Here is a 26,883-nt window from a genome sequence, read left to right as displayed (position 1 = left end):
TGAATGTCTGGACAATATCACTGGTGTTACGAGTACTTTCTTGTCTAATCGGTCAAGCATCATCTGTACTGACAACACTCCTCCTTCAACTGGTTTCACTGTATGAAGGATGTGTTTCACCTGATATTGATTTGGAGGCTGGGAAAGTTATCACTTGATACTACAACTATTAAATATTGAAAACCTGCATTAATTCTTTAGCCCCACTTTCCACTAAATTGTTCAACATGCAGTTGCATTAGTCGATATTTCCTCTTTGGATGGAGGCATCTGTAATTCCTATCCATAAGATTATCAATAATGAGTGTTCCAGCTACTATAGACTTGTGGCATAAACTAGAGCCATTGCTTAAGACTATACACAATAAATATTCAGCAAGGTTTGGTATCAAGGAATACTGCAAAAACTATTCTTACTATTTATAATATTTGACTATTTGTAAATGACACATTTCTAAACATAATTATTAATAACCTAAATAAAACAATGACCTAGATAAACTTTCAATCTGGGACATGAAATGGAAGGCCATAATTGTAACAAACCAGAATCAATACAGTTCTGCAAATAGTAAATCCAGCATTCTGCCTGATGTAATTATGAACTCTGTGACCATCAATGCTATAATTAAGGAAGCAAGTCCACTAATAAACTGTTAAGGATGTCTCATAAAAGGCTAATGGTTAATTATAATCCCTTCATTCTGCCAATGTTCTGTTGTTTTTCTTGAAAACCTGACCTTGCCAACAGTATGCAGTTCAAGAGGCAAGACATAGCAAGATTCATATTAATGAAACAGACTTTTATCCACTAAATGTACAAAAATATACATGTAAGTTGACTGCATTTTATACAGTGAAAAATAATATTGTACCAAAATATCTTTGCAATTTCTAACCTGAAACTCACACTAACAACTATAGTTTAAGTGAAAATTCCTGGTTTCAAACTATTAAGTGCAGGCAAAATAGTGGACTATATAGTGGAATTAATTGAGGCCCATAGTACAAAATACAGACACCTTACTGACTGTATATGAACCATCTCATAGATAACACAAGGTCCTAACATGACCTTCAAAATCAGCATTAACATGGTATGGTCTGTTCTTACTACCAACCTTTCATGTTATCATCGTCATCATCAGTCAGCTGTTTTAAAAATGCTTGATGTAGTTCCACCATGAACAATATTCTACCTTACCTTCAGTCAATAAATGTGTCTAATTGTCTCACCTAAGTCTCTCCTGTCATCTAAATGCTGGCAAATTCTACTGACAGTCCTTCACGTGGCTAGCCAGTGGAAAATGTTATTCACTATTTCTTTAGTTGCAATGACACAATTCCCACTTCCCAAACCTGAAATATGACATCACTTACCTATTGACAGTTCACAAAATCTATTAAAATCTGTTCAAATTTAACTTATGAAACCAGGCCAATTTGAAATAGTGTGAAATGACCATTAGAAGGACAGATTAACAATATCTATTAATTATCCTGTCCAAAACACCTATGTCAAAATTTGTGATACAAATAAAATCCTTTCTTATTTCTTCTGCATACATTTCTTCTGCATACGTTTTGTATTCTATGTTCTACAGACAAGTCTTAAGATAAGATATTTATAGCTTGTGACTAATGTGTTCATAAAAAAATATGTTTAAATCATGTCCAATGCAATTTCCTGTCTTCATGTGCACAAAATATTCTATACATATTTTAGGTGACACTTGGCTTGCCTTTGCATGTATGTGTGATAGGTGCCATTGTAGGTCCAGGATGCACTCACATTGTGGCAAACAGAACATGTCAAGCTAACATACTGCGACCTTGGTGGGCTGCTTCTCTAGACAAACTTATCTTGTGTACAATACCATTGTCAACATACTGAGATGAGCAACAAAGCAAAATTCCATCAGGTTCAATGCATACATCTTCAAAGAACTACTGGAAATTGAAAACAAACCAGGGGGACACTGGTGGTAGAATTACAGGAGAGACAAACTAGCTCTTGAAGACATACTGGAACAACTATTGATCTCTGATTACAGATATCCCAGCTGAAATGTTGTCCAGTGATAAAACACAGCAAGAAGTGGAGTCCCTTGATGTTCATGTGCTCCAAGTAACAAGGCTTGTAGTGAACACACTATTTGTCATTTCAATGTGATTATAAGCTGATTTTACTGGTGTGGAATTTTAGGCTGATGTGATCCACTGACTGATGACTAGAGGGGTATATATCCTATATTTCATTCAGTGTTAATTATTTCTGTTCATGCTGATTCAAGAGAACACGGGAGGAGGGTCATGAATAAGTGAAACAGTGAATGAGGAGGCGTTACCAAAATTTATCATGACCATGGGTGGGGTCATGAAATATTACACAGTCAAACTTTATCAAATACAAAGACATGAATTTGAACATTACTTGGATACTTCTCATTTATTTTGTGAAGGCGACTGTGACAAACTGTCCCATGTATTTGAAGAGGGCAAAGAAAAATATCTGCATATAAATTGGTTGGGGCAGGGAGAATCACTGACAGAAAGGTATTTCTCTTTCGATTTAAAAAAGATCAGACTGCCAAAAATTATTGCTTAACACTGTTAATCTGTTTTCTGTGTAGTAGTTAAAAAAGACACAGCCCTAGCGACAGCAGTTTTGAGAAGTCCTCAGAAATCATTATATATACCAGCATCATTACCTTCAGTTTGTTTTTTCAGGCATGACCTTGAAGATGACCTTGACCACTGACCTGACTATGTAGAGGAGATATGCAAGATATTGTATCAATGATACATAATCCTGCCATATGTAACTGATCTGTATGGACATTCAAATGTTTAAAGGCTGGTTTTAACTGATTCCAAGGCAGGTTGATAAATGGTACCCTATCTACAGCATACATCATATATTCAATTTTAACAGTGGAATGCAGTTCACAGGGAACCCCCCTATCAACTTTATTGATCCACACCTGATATCTTTAGAAAGGAAGGGAGGAACATGTATGACGTCGACATCGGTAACAATTTACACATTTGTTAATGTGCTATCTTGGTCCAAAGCCTTTTTGACTAGTAATTTGATCAGTGCTGTAAGGACAAATGGTCGAACCATCATCAAGCATCCCCAAAAACTCAAATGCCATGATAATTCCTACGTGAAATCAGCCTGGGTAATGTGATACTGCTGCCAAGTCTGCCTACTGCAACATGCTGACATCCATCCTCTATATCAGCTGAAATGCCAACACAGCATGAGGACCTGTCAGCAGTGACAGCCACAAGATATCCACCACTCCAGGGGGACACATACAATGAGGACGTAATGGACTCACAGATCAGCAAGGCACTTGTTATGGTGCTCTGCTGCACAAAGGACTTGGAATAGATTCAATCTTTCAGTAAACCTAATTCTGTACAACACTTTCATCATCTTCAACATCACAATGAAAAACTTGGGGGAGTCAAATAAATGAGCACCTTTAAATAGGAAAACAGAGAGGTAATGTTTACCATTCACACATGTTATGAAACCCTTGGCCCCGGATTCCCAATGCCAGTGTGACTGTATATGTCACAATAACACTCTTATGCTCACTGTGTGTAGGTCAAACCATTGTTTATACTGATTTCCCACAATCAGTCACACCTTATGTACATGAATATATTCTTAGTCAGCTGTAACAATATTATCTTGTTACTATGGAAACACTCAATTGAAATAATTCAAAACACAATTGAATATGATTGTCATATGACTGCTTAGAGTAAAATGCTCATATTCTAAAATTTAGTATATACAAAGAAAATTTCCTGTTCATACACTAAGTGCTTGGAGTTATTACTGTCTATATTCGCAGCAAATATATATTATAAAAATTAATCTTGCATACCTATAAACCATCAATTTAACAAATGTAGTGTTGAGAATGTGATTATGAAAGAATGTGAAGCACATGTTCCTCAGTGTCTTGTACTTACTCTCATGAAAGAATGTGAAGCACATGTTCCTCAGTGTCTACTTACTCTCATGAAAGAATGTGAAGCACATGTTCATCAGTGTGTACTTACTCTCATGAAAGAATGTGAAGCACATGTTCCTCAGTGTCTTGTACTTACTCTCATGAAAGAATGTGAAGCACATGTTCCTCAGTGTCTACTTACTCTCATGAAAGAATATGAAGCACATGTTCATCAGTGTGTACTTACTCTCATGAAAGAATGTGAAGCACATGTTCCTCAGTGTCTACTTACTCTCATGAAAGAATATGAAGCACATGTTCCTCAGTGTCTACTTACTCTCATGAAAGAATGTGAAGCACATGTTCATCAGTGTGTACTTACTCTCATGAAAGAATGTGAAGCACATGTTCATCAGTGTGTACTTACTCTCATGAAAGAATGTGAAGCACATGTTCCTCAGTGTCTACTTACTCTCATGAAAGAATGTGAAGCACATGTTCATCAGTGTGTACTTACTCTCATGAAAGAATGTGAAGCACATGTTCATCAGTGTGTACTTACTCTCATGAAAGAATGTGAAGCACATGTTCATCAGTGTGTACTTACTCTCATGAAAGAATGTGAAGCACATGTTCATCAGTGTTTTTGCAGGAGAGAAGTCTTCTGCTTCATTGCACTCAAACAGGCATACTGCAAAGAACTGTACCATCCGGAAAAATATCTGCTCATCAACCTTTTTGTTGTGGACTCTCTGAAATACAGATCAAAATGTGAACAAATAGATAACATACAAGTTGAACAAATTCTTCACATATTTGTTTCTTTACAAACAATTCATTTCAGAAACAGTTTGCCAACACACTCAACTTTAAATTTGCTTTTTTATGGATTCGTTTTTATCTCCACAGAACATATTGCTTGTATGAGATCAAACAATATCTTCCAGGAGATATCATTTTGACAGCAAATTTTGTACAATGCCTTGACAATGCTATGACATCTTGAACTTGATGAAAGTACAGTGTTCAGGGACGTACATTTTTCATTAAAACTAATGAAGGCGAATTTTTTATGATAAACAGCATCTCACTCTTGTGTCTTAGATATCTGTAATGTTATCAACTCGGGGTGATAAATTTGATATCAAAAGACGTTCAAGTGAGATTCTCTGTATACCAGACATCCACACAGATGTAGCCCCTGGTCACTGGTAATGTGGCCAATACTGCTTTTCTTCTCACACTTGGCCATCACTCTTGTTTCTGAGAGGGAAACATCCCTATTGTGTACTAATTTCAGGAAATCCAGAGAAAACCACTCCTCTCTTGCAGGAGGTAGTCATATTGCTGTGTGATATTGCAGACTAATAAGACAGTGAATTGAGATGGGACATTTCTACACTGTAATCACCACTGGCATCTGGATTGGAAAAGTGGATTCGTTGTGGATGGCACAACACATGCTCACCGTGCATACAGATTAGTTACATGCAGACCATCTCCAATTGTTCAACCTCTGAAAAGTATGGCTTCAGACTAATTAGTCCTGGACTAGTATGGTCCATAATGTGTATCATCATTAACACTTCATACCAGCAGAAACCTGTATCAGGCTCACTCACAGACTTAGACACACTGAACATATTCACTACCCCTCATTCAGGTGTAACGGCTTGAAGCTTGCCAACAGCCTTTCGGCAATCCAATCTGATCACAAATACTGCATTACTAAGAGCAATCATAACCAATTTCTTCCTCTGACATTTCAACATATAACACAGCAGAAATTCTGCCAGAAAATGAGGATGATGCTGTAGGCAAGTATGCAGCATCACAGCAGTCTGCTGTGGATGTTAGAATTGATGCTGGTAAAACATGTTGAATGGAATGCTGCTGAAGATCTAATCTCTCAGTTCAAGCTGATCTGAAACTCAAACCCATGACCGGAGTGGGAGGTGTACAACAAAGGGCACATATCTACACAGCCTGTTGTACTGGACTGCTTCAGTCCTCAACTTGAGCAAATTTGGCAGTGCACTGAACAGGATTCAAGGAGTTTTTGTCTTCTCTACTGATCACTGGACAATCCCTTCAGTCTGTGGCACCACCAGTCAGGTTCTTCAAGAGTAGAAGAAGGTTATCATGCTATCTTTCTCTAACACAGTCTTCAGGGAATTACTGTCTAATATTCTTCAGAAAATAGATATAAAATACTGATACTAACTGTTTAGAGACATGAGAGAGTTATTGTCTCATATTCTTCAGAACATAGATATAAAATACTGATACATATAGATGAATATCTTACAAAATCTTAACTGCTTTACATAGAAGTTGGTGAGTAAAACATGGCACATACGACAAAGATCCTGCCACAACCAAATGATTTTCCATCACAAGAAGATAGAAAAAGATATTATTTTCTTACACAGGGAGACAGTTAGTCTATATGTATCACAAATAGTACAATGTACATGTTACTTTGTAATTATTACTATATGACACTCACACTCACACTCACACTCACACATCAGTGGACATCATTTAGTGGGAGGAATCTCACTCAGCTCAATGCATAGTGTATCAACATTGTCATGTCTGCTGTGGCAGATTTTGAAGAACTATTTTCATAGAATGCTGTCGTAAGCTGTCTAAATTAATCACTGATTAAGTCTACATCTATACATTACGTTGTGAACAATCTCATGTTAAATTAAAACAAGTATTGTCACTAAGGTGACATAATTCCTTGCCACAAACTGTCAAATCAAACTTAACAAGTAATGAAAGTGAAGGTCATAGTTTAAGATGTAGTTAAATGTCAAGAAAAACTTGAAGAGTCAACGTCTCTTGATATCTTGCTCTGTAGGTGTTTACATAAACATATATTTTCAAGGCTCACTATGAACTTGACAAGAATGTTATAGTGCAAGATAAATAGTAATAAAGAAACCGCTTGTTGAGAAACATTCAAGAGATGTCTTGAATATCTATGAAGTGAATCCAGTGAACCATTCTTGAGATGTCTTGCTGACAATCTTTACATGCAGTTTAATATGCTGAAATTTTAAAATGTAGCCATGACCTTGAATATTATGTAAACATCACCAAAATCAACTGGGCCTATACTCTCCCTAGATGAAGCTTGGTGTTGACTATGAAGAAAATCCAGCGCATGGTTCTTAGGATATCTTGCTGAAAGCTTAACATGCAGCTAACAAACTGAAATCTTCAAAGTGTTGTCCTGATCTCGAAAATTAAGTGAAGGCCCTGCACCTTCCCTAGAGGTGTTGAATACGAAGAAAATCAAATGAATGGTTTTTGAGGTAAAATGTCCCCTTGTGACCTCAATATGAAGATCAAGGTTGCCAAACCTGACTGGGACCTTTGTCACACTGTGATGACCCAAGGTACCAAATATGGAAGAATCTAGTCCACGGCTATTAAGATATTCCAATTTGTATGTACAGATGGATGGCACCCAATACCATATCCTCATCTTTGCTCTAAATTTGCAGCGGGGCATAGGTATTAAATACTCATAAAAAATAATACCAATTCTTGATGATACTCAGAAACCAATCTCCTTTGGTGTAAAAGGGAAAAACAGCTGTGAAAATCTGTGAAGTGATCTGTGAAGAAAGATATCACACAATGTAGACTAAGAACATTCCTGTCATTTATCATAACCACAGCAGTGAAATCTTTATTTTCTATATGATGTGACAAAGATTGCTTGCATCCTTTTCACTGCCCTTATATGAATATTCAAGAATGTGGGTTTTTAAGATGGTAATGTTGACTAAATAATTAAGTTTCTAAAGAGATGTGAGATTCAGAGCTTTATGCAAATTAGAGCACGAAAGATGTCCCTGATCTCATATTGAATTTGAACTGCAATTTAGGCATTTTTAACAACTGGAGAGTATCTATGGTCATGTCAAGTTTTTGCACACTAGACATGTAATGGTGAGACACTCCAATAATACTGCTCTCAATACACAAATTACAGTATACGTAATGTGAGTTTGTTATATCCAAAATTGTGGTTTTTGTCTCCACAAACAAGTTATATTTCAATCTGAACAATGGAATGAAGCATTTACCCAGAAGTCTGGATTACTTGCATTGGTTAATGTCAATACATTTATTGACTTTATAGTCCAGGACTGGACTGGTGTTTACAACTGATATTTTAATGTAATGGGCCTATTGACATCAGGCCAACAGCAATCACAATGGATCGATAGTTTGATCATTAAACCCCTACTCAAAACACACTCTATCCACATGTGATAGGTGAATTGTGCCCAGGGTTCACATTAAACTGAGTTACAAGCCTACCTGTGAATTGACATATCTTGCAAACCACAGTCTCCCCGGTGCATGCTGAAATAAAAGAAAAAAGTTGATTAACATAATCAAATCAAGGTTCACCCTCACCCTTTACAACTTCCCACAGGACGTCTGCTAAGCAGGTTCCAATGCCATTATAATCAAAGCCATTTTTTTCTGGTGTGGTATTGACAGACATATATAGAAGGTCTAGACAGTGCTGGCTGATAGTGGGATGAAGTCATTACCAAGGTCCTAATGTCACCTTCCTATTTCAGGTCCTTGATGTCAATATCTGCTAATCACTACTCTGGCAGATTGCTACAAGATCATTGTTCCTGCTCATATTGGTATTAATTCTTCTGAAGCAAAAATCCTGTGCCACCAGTATATATCATATCAATGTGGGCCATGAAGAGATTGGTTGAAAAATGTATATTACAACAAAAGTCTATCTGGTGATTATGTTTAGGGTCCACCAGTATTGATAATGCTGATGTAAGGACAACAACTCAGTGGTTTCACACACAGGCAAACTGCAGTGCAAATAGGTTGCGCAGCATACAGAAAATGACCAGTCTTCTTACACGCGAGCGAAGCGAGCAAAGGTTGGCAATGTAGTTTCCTCGCTTCATTCGAAAAATATTTTTCATGTCAAAATAAAATATCGCCACCATCAAAGATATACACCCATTTTTTCACCTGGTTGTACTCTCACATTTTCAACCCCATGTTGAACAATTACTCACATGAAATATTCTTTATTCAACATTTTAAATGCAACTCGTGGTATATCGGATCGTTCTTCGCCTCCATTCCCCCTTCCGGTTCAACAGAGTGAAGGAACTGGAGGGTATTATTCCATATGGAATACTTGCAGTTACCTCAGTGCTTCATTTGCACATTAAGCAAGGGGTGTTTTTATATAGAATAAATGTTACAAAAATTCTAACAATAGTGATGACAGATCCGACAAATAAACTCCTTCAGGTTCATGATAAAATTAGGGAATATGGTATTTCTTTTTCATTTCTACTTATTCTTGCTTCATCACTCCGTTCAACTGGAAAATGACAGGGGTAATGGAGGTGTAAAACAATCTGAATACTATGAGTGGCATATAAAATTTTGAATAAAACATATTTCAAGTAATTATTAAACATGGGGTAGGAAATCTGACAGCACAACAAAGTGAGGAAATGTGAGTGTACCTTTGATGGTGGCGATATTTTATTTTGACATGGAAAATACTTTTCAATCTGTAGCATGAGAGGTACGTTGCCGTCCTTTGCTCGCTTCACCTGCATATATGAAGACTGGTCATAATTCCCTATGCTGCACAACCTCATTTGCGCTACGCTACAGTTTGCCTGTGTTTCACATTAATTTTCAGCTCACTGTGTGCATGCACAGAGCATGGAAAAAATATCCACTGGACTAGTTCTGGTTTGGTCATATATGCACTGATAGTATAAATACACTCTAAATAAAAGCTGTAATGAAGATTATTTTACATGTGACAACTGTTCATAGTTGAGTACATACTTCCCTTTACCAACGGTTTTCTATAATTGATGTCCTTATTTGGTGGCAATAGCATCTTAGATGTGTTTTTTCAGTTGTGAGAGAGGGCTGTGCAGGAAGGATGGTGGTGGTGAGATGTGTTTATACGAGAGCTTGTAACCATGAATTAAGTTCTTTCTGTCTTTGTGTCATAAATGAACTGAGATCAGTTGCATTTGACATAAAACTATATATTTGTTTAGATTTTTGTTTTCTTTAGGATGTGTTTACACTATCTGTGAAGCTTACAACCAAACTGGCACTTGGCCAGAGGATACTTTTACATGCTCATCAAAAGCACACAGCAAAAATGAATGTGAAACTGACGAATTGTGATAATGGAGATGATGACGATGACAACGAAGAAGAAGAAGAAGAAGAAGAAGAGGCCAATAGTTCTATTGTTGATAAGAATACCACTAAATTCATGCAGCACAGTCCAGAACATACAATATACAAAATTTAAGACTGATACTTGTTTAGAAATTAGAAACCATTGCTTAAAGCAATGCCTCAAAACCTTGGCTGACAAAAAACACCACTTACAGACACCAGAGAAAATCATCTTTCGTAATTTCCATCTCCCATTAGATCCTTCTTACATTGGAAGCCTGTGGCAAGGGAATTATATAAAGATTTATGGAAAATGCCCTAAGAAAATCAATTTCTGTCATAATTTCCCAATAAATCAGAAAAAATATCCCCTGAGCTGACAGTGCCTCCATACTCTCAGTTTAGCTGACTTGCTGTTATTTAACAGTGTGTAAACAAAGCTAGATAGTAATCAATTCAAAATAGCAACTTGCTACAATACCCCCTGGTTGTAACAATGAAGCAAACACAAAACTTCAACTCTTGATTCTTACATTGCTCTTGTTCAAAACATAATTCAAACCAAACCCTCTTATCTTAGGATTTAAAGGTTCTTTATCCTCCATGTGAAGTAAACGGAATGACCTTGTGTCACATTTTCAATCACATTTTCATTTTTTAAATAGAATAGCCAGATGATCAAAGAATGACAGTTCAGATAAGGAATGAACTCTGGTGATGAAATGAGGAATGAACTTTTCCAGGTTTCTTTACACACTTGTGAAGACACCTTGGAAAAAATAAAAGAATACTTGTACTTTCATGTGATCCCTTATTTCTTTCCCTCAGCATGTTCAGAATGAACCAGTGGGATGATGTACAGAATGAACCAGTGGGATGACGTACAGAATGAACCTGTGGGATGATGTACAGAATGAACCAGGGGGATGATGTACAGAATGAACCAGTGGGATGATGTACAGAATGAACCAGTGGGATGATGTATTGAATGAGCCATGGGGATGATACAGTTGAACCCCATTTATCCAGACATCTGGCTAACTGAAGTTTCGTCACCATGTCCATCAATAAATTCACTGAACGTTCATCTTATTGGCATTAATCCAAATGCTAATTACCTTGTTTTCACTCCTGATGATATGTTCTCACACCTGCCAAATCCTAATTAACAACTGAAGTGACAAGCGTCCCCAGTGTTTTGATGCGTAATTAAATCAATTCACATCAAAAGCCTCCCAAGAGATTTACAATGAATACATTTAGTCGTGTGGTAAACAGGTGACACAAACACATGCATGTGTGCACAGGTCTTTCTGTCCAGATAACAGGATCATTTTCCAATGAAAATGAATGGGAATGGTTTTAAATTCTCCATCCAAGTCCGGAAGCGCAGCCTCCAGCTAGGGGAGTACAATTACTGAAGGTAAGTTTTGTTCCACCTAATAATTGTCTTGAAGGTGTCGGTCCCAGATATATGGGGGTCAAAGTAAACAGGGTTTGACTGTATACAGAGCAGACCATTGGGATGATACATACAATGAGCCATTAGGATGATATGTAGGATAAGCTACTAGTCTGATATACAGAATGAGTCATTAGGATGATATAGAGAATAAGCCACTAGTTTGATATATAGAATGAGCCATTAGGATGATATATAGAATAAGCCACTAGTTTGATATATAGAATAAGCCACTAGCTGGATATATAGAATGAGCCATGGGGATAATATACAGAATGGGAGTATGTGAGAGAGTGAGTGAGTTAGTTTAGTTTTATGCCACACTCAGTATTATTCCAGCTATATGGTGGCGGTGTGTAAATAATCGAGACTGGAACAGACAATCCAGTGATCAACAACATGAGCATCGACCTGCACAATTGGGAACCGATGACATGTGTCAACCAAGTCAGCGAACCTGACCTCCCGATCCCGTTGGTCACCTCTTATGACAAGCATGGTTGTCTTTTATGGCAAGCATGGGTTGCTGAAGGCCTATTCTACCCTGGGACCTTCACGTGTCAATACCCAGAATGAGCCATAGGGATGATATGTAGAATAACCTATGGGGATGATATATAGAACGAAGGAACGGTGTCCTACCTCATGTAGTCAATGAACATATCCAACCACTCCTTACTAAAGTGACTCTTTGTCAAAACAAATGTGATTACTGTAAACAAACTTTAAGAACCACATCCTCAGTGAACAAATATCATCTTTGATCTCTCATTACTGTCCCTTCCATAGAAACTTGGTCTTAAAGCAGATCATAATCTTCATATGACCCAGTTGTCACAAAGGAGGGATTACAAATGGCGACCTAGTGACATTACAACACTGATTATGTGCCTTTAAAGGTCGAAATCCATTAAGGAACCATATACTGACAGATGCCAAGACTGTCTGAAGGAATGATAAAATTTGACCTGTCATATAAACTGAAGAAAGTGTACTAGATATTGATTTGGGAGATGATGAAATTGTCCAGCACCTGCCTGTTGATGCTGGTGGTGGATGTGACTCAGAGTCTGTATCTCAAGGAAGGAAGATGGCTATAATGTAGGGAAGGTCCGAGATCAATCATTACAACCTCCCATGTTTTAACACTAGCACCTCAAACAGACAGATACGAGTACAATGACCAGTGGGAGGAAATATCACATGGTGGATTACAGTTGGTCTGACATACCCAGTTATAAAAGGAGAATAGTAACATCATTTTTATTTGATATGTGGAAAAAAGCATCCAAAAAGTCACCTTCCATTATTACATTTTCACAAACAGTTGGTAAAATAACAATAAAAATGTGACAAAACAAATTTCTGCCAAATACAGAAGCATGCAACAATTTATGAGCAGAGTTGGGTATTATGTGACATGACATCAAATGTGCCTTTTGCCTATGGCTTCCTCTTTGGTTATATTTGACAATTTGACTGTGGCCATGGATTCTGGAGCAATAAAGGATATTCCTGATGTAATTTATGACTTGATATCAGACCGTAGCAATACAAGCCAATTTTACATCATGCAAGAGAAACATCCGGTGAAGATGAAAAAAGAAATCCCTCAAACCGGAGGCACCACTTGATTCAATTCAATTCATTTATTCGGTATTTTGCCCAAGTGGCCCAAAGTACAAGTGACTGTGACGACATTGCAATGACATGTGACAGGAAAAACATATGTACATCTTCTTGATAAGGAAAACACATGTTTCATGAAAACTGTGACAGATGGTTTGGATCTTTTTTTGTACAGAGAAGAGATAGATTTTGTAGTTGATTTTTGATGTAAATAATTTTTTGTGAAATTTGCATACCTTTCACATACAAATAATACATGGTACTCGTCTTCAAGAACTACTAGATTACAACTTGTACAGTGTTTTCAATAGCACAATTTTTTTGTTTCTTCTTGAATCAAGGTCCCCTCACTTAGTGTTGTAAGGCATACTTCAGCCTGTAATAATGCTTTGAAAGTCAAGTAAGTCTTTAAAAATGTGGATGTACAAAGTGGGTCAAGTCAGACTTTTAAATATATATATCATGGACTCTTTGTGTAATCCAAACATATGAAAAACCAGTTGCGAAAAGTAAGTGACAGACATCTGAAACCCATGTATGTTTACCATTTTCATCAAGGTTTTCTAGGAATAGATAACACTGGTGATGACAGCGGTGTGATTCCATTCTTAAGAATATGAACCAAAACTTAATAACATGTACTTGAGTAGACATGTGCAACAGCTTGATGCATGCCTGCCAACACTTAGAAATAATTTGAAGCATGTTATTTGTACCTCTTCTATGCATTTATAATACCTAGCTCCACAAATTCCTGAACCATATAGAAACACAGGCATGATACTACTATATAACAATTGACAAGCAAATGTGACGGAAACATGCTTACTCTTACAAAATAATCTATACATGGAGAAAATGACTACACTATAACTGAAGGAGACAGTTTGACCTGCTTTTGACCACTTCAATGATGATAAGAACAGAACACCGAGGAAGATATGATAGCATACAGTGTTATTAGATCTTGACCATTTGATGTCAGCTATGGAAGACTTGGGAACTAAGACTGGTAAGTACATCATGCAAACAACTGTCGAATACTCGGTTTTATTGGTTCAGTTATAATGTTAATACGTAAAATCATTTTAGATGTTTTCAATACACTTTCATATATTTCTTGATGTCATGAGTGAAACGATCAAGTGAGTTTCGGTGGAATATGCGTAATGGCTGAAGCTCAGATGACATAAACTGTTTTAGTGATTAAAACATAAAAATACATATTTTTTAACTGAAGCTTTTCCATTAAAAGTATTTGCCAAGAAAGCCTATATTACTATTGGAAACGTTGGATGCCATGGTTTGTGTGCATACTGTATGAGACAGGATGTGACAGTAGGAACATGTATTAATGTTATGCAGTTTTAAGAAAAAGTGAACATAATCTTTGTTCTTCATAGAAGTAACATATTCTTGATAATATGCCTCATAGCTATGTTATAGATAAACATTTTCTTTGTATAACATTCAAACCAGAAGTAAACATTGTAACAAACTAACATTTAATTAAGTAAAGCTTGGAGACGTATTCTTGATATTATACAAAAAGATTTTAGCTATATATACCACTATGTTATAGTTAACTGCAGGTTAAAAGATCACTCAACAGCAATATCTAGAAATGTGGCTTGAATGTCCCTACCACGGACTACAGTTGGGTGCTGATGACCAGTAAGTACACCCTGTGACAGCTACTGCCATGGGGGTAATTGATGACCACAGTACAATGTCAACAAGCTGTGTCATATCAAGCATAGGTCTGGTCATCACAAGGTGAAAGTAAATCTTCTGAATTTATCTGATTATGACACGTACATGAAAATACACAACAATGTTTGTTTGTGAGTGAGTGAGTTTAGCTCTACTCCACTTCTAGCAGTATTCCGGCAATATCATGACAGGAAACACCAGAAATGGGCTTCACACATTGTATCCATGTAGGTAATCGAAACTATCTCTTCAGCATGACGAGTGAATGATTAAACACAAAGCTACCCAACTACCCCTCCTTGTTGGTTGAGGGAAGTTAAGCGTGGAATCAAGCCTTGTTCAAGATTACAAGGTGGACAGGTAAACAAGCAGGTGACTTAGATGGGGGAGTTCAGTGCTTATTGGATGTTGGCATCAAAGATTCTTCATGGTTTCAGAAAGGTGATGTATACTTGGGAAGAAGTTTGCTCTAAAACATAAGTGAAGAGTGCTAATTCATCCTTCATGATCTGTCATCTTGTGAGATGCTGTGAGACACAGGCAAGAAGATGGGAGAAGCATAGGAAACTGCCCATAAAAAGTTTTAATCTTGGAGCACACTGTGCAAAAAGCTGCCATTTAGGTGCTCTGACTTGTGTGACAAGTCCATGCATCATTCTTCCTCACTGCCTTCATTACTGAGCTACATGGCAGGCATGTCGTCCATCAAATCTACAGTCCCCCATACACTGACATCCAGCTATACAGCTTCTAGTTACTGCCAGCTGTCAAGGGCTGAACTTTCATCTCATCATCAGTTAATGCCTGGCAGGAAAACCAAATTCTAAATTCAAAGCTATTGCAACTTTGGGCAGGTTTTTATATTTATGGTATTTAGGAATCTGGATGATAAAAGGAAAGCTATTAAAACACAATACCAGGACAATGATATGAAACCTCAACAAATAGAGTGATGCATTCTTCACTGGTAAATAATAAGGTTGTTACGATACACTCACATATTCGGTGAATCGAACTGTAGCCCTTCATGAATACAATTCATTATTCATGTGCACCAGAACCGAATATGAATGAATATCTAATATTTTTGATCTAAGCATGTTTTACTTATGCCCTTATCAAAGTGAGATATGCAAGAATGGAATATGTACTAGCATTGCAAAAGTGCAGGCAATGTTAGTCTGCAATGGCTGTACATGGTACTGTGGACTGTAACTATCAATGTATTATATACCAAATTTGAATGTCATGTCAGATCACTAGTTATTACTACGACAAATTAACAGTCAACATGGGGTTCCATATAGTGCATCAAACACTGAGTTTTGGTATGCATGTGCTACAAAGGTAAGCATCACATACAATATGTGTGTCTGTCATTAACCAAATAAGAAGTATCAGCAAACTATTCTTACAGCTTGATGTGAAGTCAATTGATTTACTAGATGATAAGCAAATATGGAGGCCTCTTCAATGTACAGTTGCTCAAAGATGGCAAGTCATTGGTATGAAGAATGGTGGCATGTTACTGAAGGCTATTAAATGAGACTGTTGGGTTGGTCAACCACAAGTGACAAATCCTAGGGATGATACAGCAATCACAATCACAAGACTTTATCCATTCAATCATGTGAAGTGCTGCAGTGCAAAACACAAAGCACCAGGGTCTTCCACACTGTTGTTTGTTCATGGTCTGACAATGCCTAAACTCGGCCAGGCATATGGCCAGGAAACCTTTCAGAAGTCTACTGTTAACCAAGAGCACAAAGCAGCTTGACTCACTCAAACTGAAAACAAGAAGACACAGTCGTCAATATCCACTGCATTACCTCCAATTTCACTTTAAGTCACACTTGTTGCCATGGAAATGCCAAAAATATTTTATTCAGAATCCCAAAACTATCAAAAGGCTACAGTGCACCACTAGACCAATCTATGTGTCAAGTTTGGTAAAGAAATATTGAATGGTTTTAGAGTCCTGCTCCAGAAAAGATAAATGTGCACACATGGACGGACAGACGGGGTGCATTTTAATATCCCCTAGAACGGGTTGCGGGGGATTATAACTGAATTTAAAGTCATGGGGAAGGGTCCACCAGGTGGCCAAAAGTTGATTTTTTTCGTTCATGAGCTGAGCTTGTTTTTGGTGCTGCAGAAACCACAGACTCACATTACTGTAAACTTGACCTTGTGATGATCAGACATTATCTGAATGCACAGTGGTATATGTAAATGACATCCTAGAAATGGTTGTTGTACCATATTTTGATGACCATCCTCTGCCTTAATGGATAACAATGTTCGGCCACATCCCGCATGTGCCAGTGGTGATTTCTTGCATTAAGAAGCATTTGCAACTCTACCCTGTCCACATCTCAATCCCCCAGAACATGTTTGAAACTTTATGTGTAGTAGATTATGCCACGGAAATCCTCTGGTACAAAAGTTTGAGGTATTGGCATCAATCAAGGATGGAACACAAATATCCCAACATCAAATCCCACATCTGGTACAGTCAGTGAAGAGGAAGGTCAGTCAGGGATGTCACTGCAGTTAATCGAGGTTACACCTATATTGATATTGAACTAGGTTATTGATACATTGTTGATTTCTTATTGACTGCACTTGTTTATATAATTAGCCCCTGGTTATCAGCAATACAATTAGTTTTGCCATGTTTCCTTCAAATCAACAAATCAACAGTTTCTTTTATTTCGTAAACCATATAATTGTTCAATTTATTCAGATAGGAAGTTAAACTGGGGTTTGGATAAGTTACTTGCTGTGGAAAAAGGTAATAAAACAAGAGAAAAAGTCATCAATGTTCCCTGCAACAGCAAAACATCTTTCATGGATATGTCTACAAGTTATGACTGTGCCAGATGTTCTGGTGTGTATATATAGAAAAGTGGAAGGAGAGCAATCAAAGGTTTTTAAAGTTCTGCTCCTGAAATGAGCACAACCACCAATTTCAGTCAAATTTGTTGCCTTTGAAATGCTAAATATTTCAGTCATTACATAATTACCCAAAGTGCAATTTCAAAAGATCAAGTTTGCTGAAGAAATAGTGAACACGTTGAGAGTTCTGCTCTGGAAAAGAGCACTACCACCAATTTCAGTCTAAGTCAAAGTTGTTTCCACAGAAGCAATTAAAAATATTTTATTCAGAATACCCAAACTACCAAAAGGCACATGCTCACCACTAGATGTATCTATGTGCCAAGTTTGATGAAGAAATAGTGAACGGTTTTAGAGTTCTGCTCTGGAAGAGATCACTCCCACCAATTTCAAAGTCAACCTTGTTGCCATGGAAATGCCAAAAATATTTTATTCAGAATTCCAGAACTACCAAAAGGCACTATTACACCACTAGACCAATCTCTGTGGCAAGTTTGGTGAAGACTTAGTGAACGGTTTTAGATTTCTTATCCGGAAAAAGCACTATCACCAATTTCAGTCAAAGTCAAACTTGTTGCCAGTGAAACGCCCAAAATATTTCATTCAGAATTCCAAAACTACCAAATGGCACCAGTACACCAGCAGAGCTATCTATGTGCCAGGTTTGGAGAAGTAATATTAAACAGTTTTAAATTTCTTTGCCCTGGAAAACATAAATGTACAGGGATGGATGTACAGATGGATGGACAGACGCAAGCACATTTTGATACCCCCTGCAAAATGCATTGCAGGGGATAAAGAACAAAATATGGGCAAGTGCAAGACTTTGTCCATGTGTACATATAGCTGTTGGAACACTGAAATGGTTCTAAACAAATTTTGAATCTTCGAATATGTTTATATTTTTACTGTAGTAGCTTGAATTTTATATCCTTACTGCGCTGAGTTTATTTTTGAAGACAGCTACTGGTATGTACGTTGGCAACATGAAATGTCAGAGGTTTATACAGTCTGACCTCCTCTATAACACATTTCTAAATTGTCTGGCCAGCCATCTGTTTGAGCTTGTCCTAGTCACTTGAACAATGAAACTAGGGGAGGAGATTAGTCTTGATGACACAAAGACGTCACTTCGGTAAACAGCACCAGAAAAGAAGGAAAGCATATGATGGATGAAATTTTCCTTTCTCATAAAGGTCAAGCATACATACTACCCTGCAGATAATTGGATGGCTGATATGAAGCATCAGCGATGCATCAATAAAGCACTTGAGAGGCATTCTCTGGTTGTTCAGAGGATAGATCAGGATGCTGTATCATCATAACATTATTCTCAGTCATTATTCCAAAATGGTACTGTGGAGGGAAGATGAAGTGTGTGGATGTGTAGGGAGGGGTTGTTGTGTGGGGTATGTGTGAGGGGGATGTGCTAGAGGAGAATGTGGTGTGGGGCATGTGGGAGGGGGATGTGGTGTGGGGATCTGTGAAAGCGGAGTGAGGTGTGGGGATGGGTGGGAGGGGGTGAGGTGTGGAGGTGCGTGGGAGGTGTGTGTGGTGTGGGGTATGTGGAAGGGGGATGTGGTGTGGGGATATGTGGGAGGGGGATGTGGTGTGGGGATGTGTGGGAGATGGATGTGGTGTGGGGATTTGTGAGAGGGGGATGTTGTCTGGGGATGTGTGAGAGGGGAATGTGGTGTGGGGATGTGTGGAAGGGGGATGTGGTGTGGGGATGTCTGAGAGGGGGATGTGGTGGGTGGATGTCTGAGAGGGGGATATAGTGTGGGGATGTGTGGGAGGGGGATGTGGTGTGGGGATGTGTGAGAGGGGGATGTGGTGGGTGGATGTCTGAGAGAGGGATGTAGTGTGGGGATGTGTGGGAGGGGGATGTGGTGTGGGGATGTGTGGGAGGGGGATGTGGTGTGGGGATGTGTGGGAGGGGGATGTGGTGTGGGGATGTGTGAGAGGGGGATGTGGTGTGGGGATGTGTGAGAGGGGGATGTAGTGTGGGGATGTGTGGGGAGGGGATGTGGTGTAGTGATGTGTGGGTGGGTGATGTGGTGCGGGGATGTGTGAGAGGGGGATGTAGGGTGGGGATATGGAAAAGATTTATGTGTTCAATGATATCTATTTATTTATTTCTGACATATTCATCTTGTTTGGACAGTTTCAATAGTCTAGAACTGTCAAGCATTTGTGGGGAATGTCCTACTTTAACCACTGTGGCCATACCAAGCTCCTAATTGCACAATACAGCAGGTCGCCTTGAGCAAAATATAATGAAGTTGGTGGTCAGAAATAGCTAGTTGTAGGGTTATTACTTATGATTGATTAACTTGAGTTGAAACTGGACAGCAACAGGAGTAAAGTGTATACATGGCTTATGCATTAACCAGTAATCAGTGACAGACTGATGACATTACAAACCAGGACGCACACGGTAGATTTGTCACATAGTCATTTCAAAGAGCAGTGCTCAGTCAATAAGTGATTTGGGTGAAAGGTCTTGGTAAAATATCAATAGAGTTGAGAGTAATGAGTTCATTTTATCAGAATGTCTGCTATTTGGAGCTGATGCTTCACTAAATATTAACAATACAGATGTATGATAAAGGTACCAATTAATAAATTTTTCAGAACAAGTATACTATGAGTCCCACTGCAATGGTCTGACTTTCCCCCCACCTTCATCCCTACATATATGACAAGTCTTGAGGATGTAGATAACTATAATCGTACCTTAAAGTGACTGCACAACATTTACTTGCAGCTGTGTCAGCAGATTTATACACATGATACCCTCACATGTCACTTCCATGAATGTTTCTACATTACTTAGCCATGGAGATGACAGACTTAGTATAATGATGAACATTATGCATGATGCTGAAACAGCTGAATGTACAATACCCTTGCATAGAAGGTAGCAATTGTGTTCTTGTAGGTGCTAAAACCGCTGAATGTACAATACCCTTGCATAGAAGGTAGCAATTGTGTTCTTGCAGGTGCTAAAACCGCTGAATGTACAATACCCTTGCATAGAAGGTAGCATGTGTTGTTGTAGGTGCTGAAACCGCTGAATGTACAATACCCTTGCATAGACGGTAGCATGTGTTGTTGCAGGTGCTGAAACCGCTGAATGTACAATACCCTTGCATAGACGGTAGCATGTGTTGTTGCAGGTGCTGAAACCGCTGAATGTACAATACCCTTGCATAGACGGTAGCATGTGTTGTTGCAGGTGCTGAAACCGCTGAATGTACAATACCCTTGCATAGAAGGTAGCATGTGTTGTTGTAGGTGCTGAAACCGCTGAATGTACAATACCCTTGCATAGACGGTAGCATGTGTTGTTGTAGGTGCTGAAACCGCTGAATGTACAATACCCTTGCATAGACGGTAGCATGTGTTGTTGCAGGTGCTGAAACCGCTGAATGTACAATACCCTTGCATAGACGGTAGCATGTGTTGTTGCAGGTGCTGAAACCGCTGAATGTACAATACCCTTGCATAGACGGTAGCATGTGTTGTTGCAGGTGCTGAAACCGCTGAATGTACAATACCCTTGCATAGAAGGTAGCATGTGTTGTTGCAGGTGCTGAAACCGCTGAATGTACAATACCCTTGCATAGAAGGTAGCATGTGTTGTTGCAGGTGCTGAAACCGCTGAATGTACAATACCCTTGCATAGACGGTAGCATGTGTTGTTGCAGGTGCTGAAACCACTGAATGTACAATACCCTTGCATAGAAGGTAGCATGTGTTGTTGCAGGTGCTAAAACCGCTGAATGTACAATACCCTTGCATAGAAGGTAGCATGTGTTGTTGCAGGTGCTGAAACTGCTGAATGTACAATACCCTTGCATAGACGGTAGCATGTGTTGTTGCAGGTGCTGAAACCACTGAATGTACAATACCCTTGCATAGAAGGTAGCATGTGTTGTTGCAGGTGCTGAAACTGCTGAATGTACAATACCCTTGCATAGAAGGTAGCATGTGTTGTTGCAGAGGCTGTCACAGCATGCAGACTATATTATTGCTGGTCAGGTTAAAGTACACTAAACTAATGCAATACAACAGAGGGAACTAAGCCACCTATGTCCCTTCATGACGGCAGACTTACTGAAGGAATATATAGAGCCTGGTACCATTAATCCACACAACTACTGGACATTTGTAAAATACATGACAAATTATTCTTTCAACCAATCAGGACAGTTTACCACCACATCACATCTCAAGATATTATTATCTAATATGTTAAACTTCCAGTTTGGGCAAATTGTAACCTGAAGTCTTATGTGTACGTTGTATGTAAGTAAGCTGAAACTCTAGCGTTGGTCTTTCTGAGATTAATAGAAAACACAACAGTTTCATTTTGATGGAAAACCATCTACGCATGTAAAACAGCTTTAGATAACATGAAATCTTACAGAAGAGTGTATGCTTAAAACATGCAATCCCTGCTTATACCAAGCTTGGAGTTATTTGAATGAATTTACTGGTGTACCTCTAAGCTTTCCAAACCAGTGATGCATATGACCAATATCCGTGCTTTCCATACCAATGAACAAATCCCAATTACACTGACAGGGACTCTTTGGCATTAACCTCCTCAGGGAGGGAAATCAGTTGTGGTTTCACATAAGGATAACATTGTTTCATGTCAGATATTTCAATCATTGCTATGGCTTGCTGTTGATCTTGGGAGAACTCTGTCACAGCAGAATATCTTGTGATATGAGATACACTCTACAACTGGTTTCAACATGAAGACAATGTAAAACATCAAAATCATTAACCTTACAGAAATAGATGGATGAATGAATGAATGAATGAATGAATGAATGAAGGTTTAACATCAAACTTAAGAATAACATCCTTGAACAGTATTTATGTAAGCTTTTGCTTGTTTACTGGTTCCTTTCATTGGATATAAATATGTTTAAATCACTTAAGAATATTTTGCTCAAATGAAGACATGCGTGTGTGTGTGTGTGGATTGTACTAGCCCTGACTAATAAGGTTTCAAAGTGCTTGCTTGCTGTGGCTCATGCCACAGTTAAGCATGAATACCTCACTCATACACATTATACTGACCAAGAGCCAACCAGTCTTTGTTGTGCCCATTAATGCCAAGCGCCAGGCAGGGACCAACAAGTACCATATTTTAACCTCTTTTGGTGTGACGTGGATGGGGAATGAAAGAATGAAACAAGACAGACAGAAAAGTCACACCCTCAGAGATCAAACACAAGCCAATTGCTGCAACTTCATTGATTAATCATTACAATTAATCACAACCCAGTATGATGTGGCATTTCCCAATTGCAGCTGGCATTATTGATTCTGTAGCCATGACTGTGTGCACAGCAGTGATCACCCAGGGACATCAACAGCACTGCCTCCCACAATACTTGCTGAAGCAAGGGATGTAGAACAAAACCTTTTAGAAGGTCTACTTTCCCTGAATGTGTGGCTAAACATTGAACTGTGTGAAGCTATTTCAGAAATATGTTATTTCTGTTAACTATTCATGTAAAAAATTAAAAATCAATAGCTAGCACATGTCACTTGGTCAAAAAACATTAAGGAGAAAATTGTGGAAATCTGTTGCAGACAAATTTCACTGAACTTAATGGAGCAGATGGAGTATATGTGCTGTCATATCCATGAGCAATTAGTGGTATACAATGTAGTAAAGCTCCAAAAGAATGTTTTTCCTAAAGACAGCTGGAATTGACGCATTACCAAAACATTGACTCCGAAACATGGTAACCAATGAGTACTTACCTGACAAAGTTCTCCAAATTTGGCTTTTTCCGTTTGTGCTATATCCAAACTGAAACACAGAACAGATAAATCAGTAATCATGGAAGCTGAAGCTGCTCAATATATAATTCATAATTATACCCATGGTGCACCTCATGATCATCACAACCAACAAATCAACAATACGACAATCATCATTAAGTGGCTTCGCATAATTAACACCTACATCAATCTGATGCAGACTGCATGCTGAGAATGAGCCCAACAGCTTTGTCCTTTCAAGGAATGATCCCAGTGTCAGTCAACCACATGCTGACCACAAGTCAGGCCACAAGGATGGTTTCAGAATGGTAAAGTACCAAAAGGAGAAGTCAGAAGTGCAAGGTCACAAGTATCGTTTCAGAATGGTAAAGTTCCAAAAGGACAATTAAGAAGTGCATGGTCACAAGGCTGGTTTCACAATGGTCAAGTTCCAAAAGGAAAGGTCAGAAGTGCAAGGTCAGAAGGCTGGTTTCAGAATGATAAAGTTGCAAAAGGAAAAGTCAGAAGTGCAAGGTCAAAAGGATGGTTTAAGAATGGTAAAGTTCCAAAAGGACAAGTAAGTAGTGCAAGGTCACAAGGCTGATTTCAAAATGGTAAAGTCCCAAAAGGGAAAGTCAGACCTGCAAGGTCACAAGGCTGGTTTCAGAAGGCTGAAGTTTCAACAGAAGGCGAGGTCAATTGCATGAAATCAAGAGGAGGAGGTCAGAAGGAGGAGGTCAACAGGAGGTGAGGCCAGACAGGTAGTTTCAGAAGGGTGAAGTTCCAAAAGGTAAAGTCAGAAGGTGAGATCAAGTTCATGAAATCCCAATGTAACATTACTGATGAACATCAGGATTGATTCCAGCTGTTTAAGACATCTCAGTCTGGAGTATTTTTGCTGCTTTTCAGGTACAGCCCCAAAACCTATTAAAGTACATTTGATAAAACTGTTTGCAAAGGTTTCTACATGCATGTTTTCAAATATACTGGACAAAAATAGTCAGGGATATATGTAAAGTTTGAAGTTATGAATAATTATCTACTTATTCACTGACACACTGATAAAATATCAATCATAAAAATACCAACATCCTAATTTTTTTTGTATAGTATAGTTGGAATCATGTAAAAGAGGTTGTGGCATTTAATGTGAAAATGTATGAGAGGGGATTTCAATCAAATCAGTCCATATCTGTGCTGTGACCAAGATGATAAGAAGGATAGTCGGGCTACATAATTTCCATATGATGAGAGGGATGGGATTGGAACTATACACATCACACAGCTAGCAGCTGCTACTTCCTGGACAGATTCACCCATGATATTCAGTTGGCTGGCATCATTAAGAAGATCTAAGATCAAGCATCAAATACTCAATCACATCCTGGGATTAACACATGCATGTTCATGTACATTCAACTTGGAACCTAAAGAGGAGCATTAGCATGTAATTCCAAAGGTTCATCAAGTCTCTCTATAGACAAGGTTCATCATGTCTCTAAAGACAATATACATCATGTCTGTCTATAGACAAGGTACATCATGTTTCTCTACACACAGGGTACACTATGTCTTTACACACAGGGTACACTATGTCTCTACACACAGGGCACATCATGTTTCTCTACACACAGGGTACACTATGTCTCTACACACAGGGCACATCATGTTTCTCTAAAGACAATGTACATGATGTCTGTCTATAGACAAGGTACATCATGTTTCTCTACACACAGGGTACACTATGTCTTTACACACAGGGTACACTATGTCTCTACACACAGGGCACATCATGTTTCTCTACACACAGGGTACACTATGTCTCTACACACAGGGCACATCATGTTTCTCTACACACAGGGTACACTATGTCTCTACACACAGGGTACATCATGTTTCTCTACACACAGGGTACATCATGTTTCTCTACACACAGGGTACACTATGTCTCTACACACAGGGCACATCATGTTTCTCTACACACAGGGTACACTATGTCTCTACACACAGGGTACATCATGTTTCGCTGTAGACTCAGTGTATAAGCTGACTGTACTCTGCTGATGTCTTCAGAACATATCCTGTTCTTTGTATGATTCCAGTTGTCTTTGACCTTCCGCTGTCAAATTGCATATTTCAGACATGCTGCATCCTTAATCAACATGTACACATTGCAAAGGGATGCGTCTTGTGAGCTGTGAAGTAGTGAGGTCAAAAGGATCCAGCAGAATCCTTCCTCTCACATTGATAAAAATCTCACATTACATCAAGGATAGACCCTATACTGTTTTGTAGATCAATATGGCCAGAATGAAATGGAGAAGCTTCATCACGCCAAGTAAAGTGAGCTGTTCTGAAACTAAGCTGGTTTGAACTATTTCACACCAATGAGTGTGTAAAAGCCATCCATCATGGTTCAATTCACAAAACAACATTGTATGCTGATAACAGTGTTAGAGTAGGTCAAATATTTCTTTGTTGAAAACTGATACAGTATTTTGGAATGTCAATCCTGACAGTACATCAACATACAGACACATCCTGGACAGAATATCAACATACAAACACTTGCTGGACATTAGATCCAAATACAGACAGATCCCGGACAAAATATCAACATACAGACACATCCTGGACAAAATATCAACATACACATCCTGGACAGTATATCAACATGCAGACACATCCTGGACAAAATATCAACATACAGACACATCCTGGACAGTATATCAACATACAGGCCCATCCTGGACAGTATATCAACATACAGACACATCCTGGACAGTATATCAACATACAGACACTTCCTGGACAGTGTATCAACATACAGACACTTCCTGGACAGTATATCAACACACAGACACTTTCTGGACAGTATATCAAAACAGAGACACATGCTAACCATTATATGAGTATTAAGGCACATCCTGGACAGTATATGAACAACCAGATGTATCCAGGACAGTTTATGACATCAGAAAGTCAAGGGAAACAGATTCCTCATCAGCAGTGATAATCATAATATTCCAAAGGTGCCATTTACAACAGTGCAGACTGACTGTGCCTAGCTCCTAGCAGTCTCTGTAGCCACTGTGCAGACTGTGTTCCCAATCTAAAGTCTTGTTATCACAAGCCTGATGTAGAGATGACTTCACCTCCTCTACATCAGTCATTACTAACTCCAAA

The 26,883-nt window shown here is 38.5% G+C and overlaps 1 protein-coding gene across 1 annotated transcript in view; it reads right to left on the bottom strand.

Moving 5' to 3' along the window:
• Positions 1 to 26,883, bottom strand: part of LOC137257598 (uncharacterized protein KIAA0513-like) — a 65,447-nt gene that overhangs the window by 17,622 nt on the left and 20,942 nt on the right. The window contains exons 3-5 of the mRNA XM_067794916.1: positions 23,698 to 23,746; positions 8,319 to 8,363; positions 4,582 to 4,726 (exon numbers count right to left, since the gene is read on the bottom strand). Coding sequence (XP_067651017.1) covers positions 4,582 to 4,726; positions 8,319 to 8,363; positions 23,698 to 23,746 — 239 coding nt within the window. The remainder of the gene's footprint in view (positions 1 to 4,581; positions 4,727 to 8,318; positions 8,364 to 23,697; positions 23,747 to 26,883) is intronic.

This window comes from Haliotis asinina, chromosome 12, assembly GCF_037392515.1.
Source record: "Haliotis asinina isolate JCU_RB_2024 chromosome 12, JCU_Hal_asi_v2, whole genome shotgun sequence".
Classification (NCBI taxonomy): Eukaryota; Metazoa; Mollusca; class Gastropoda; order Lepetellida; family Haliotidae; genus Haliotis; species Haliotis asinina.
Note: the sequence above shows the minus strand (reverse complement) of the source record. Positions and strands in the feature narration are given on the sequence as shown.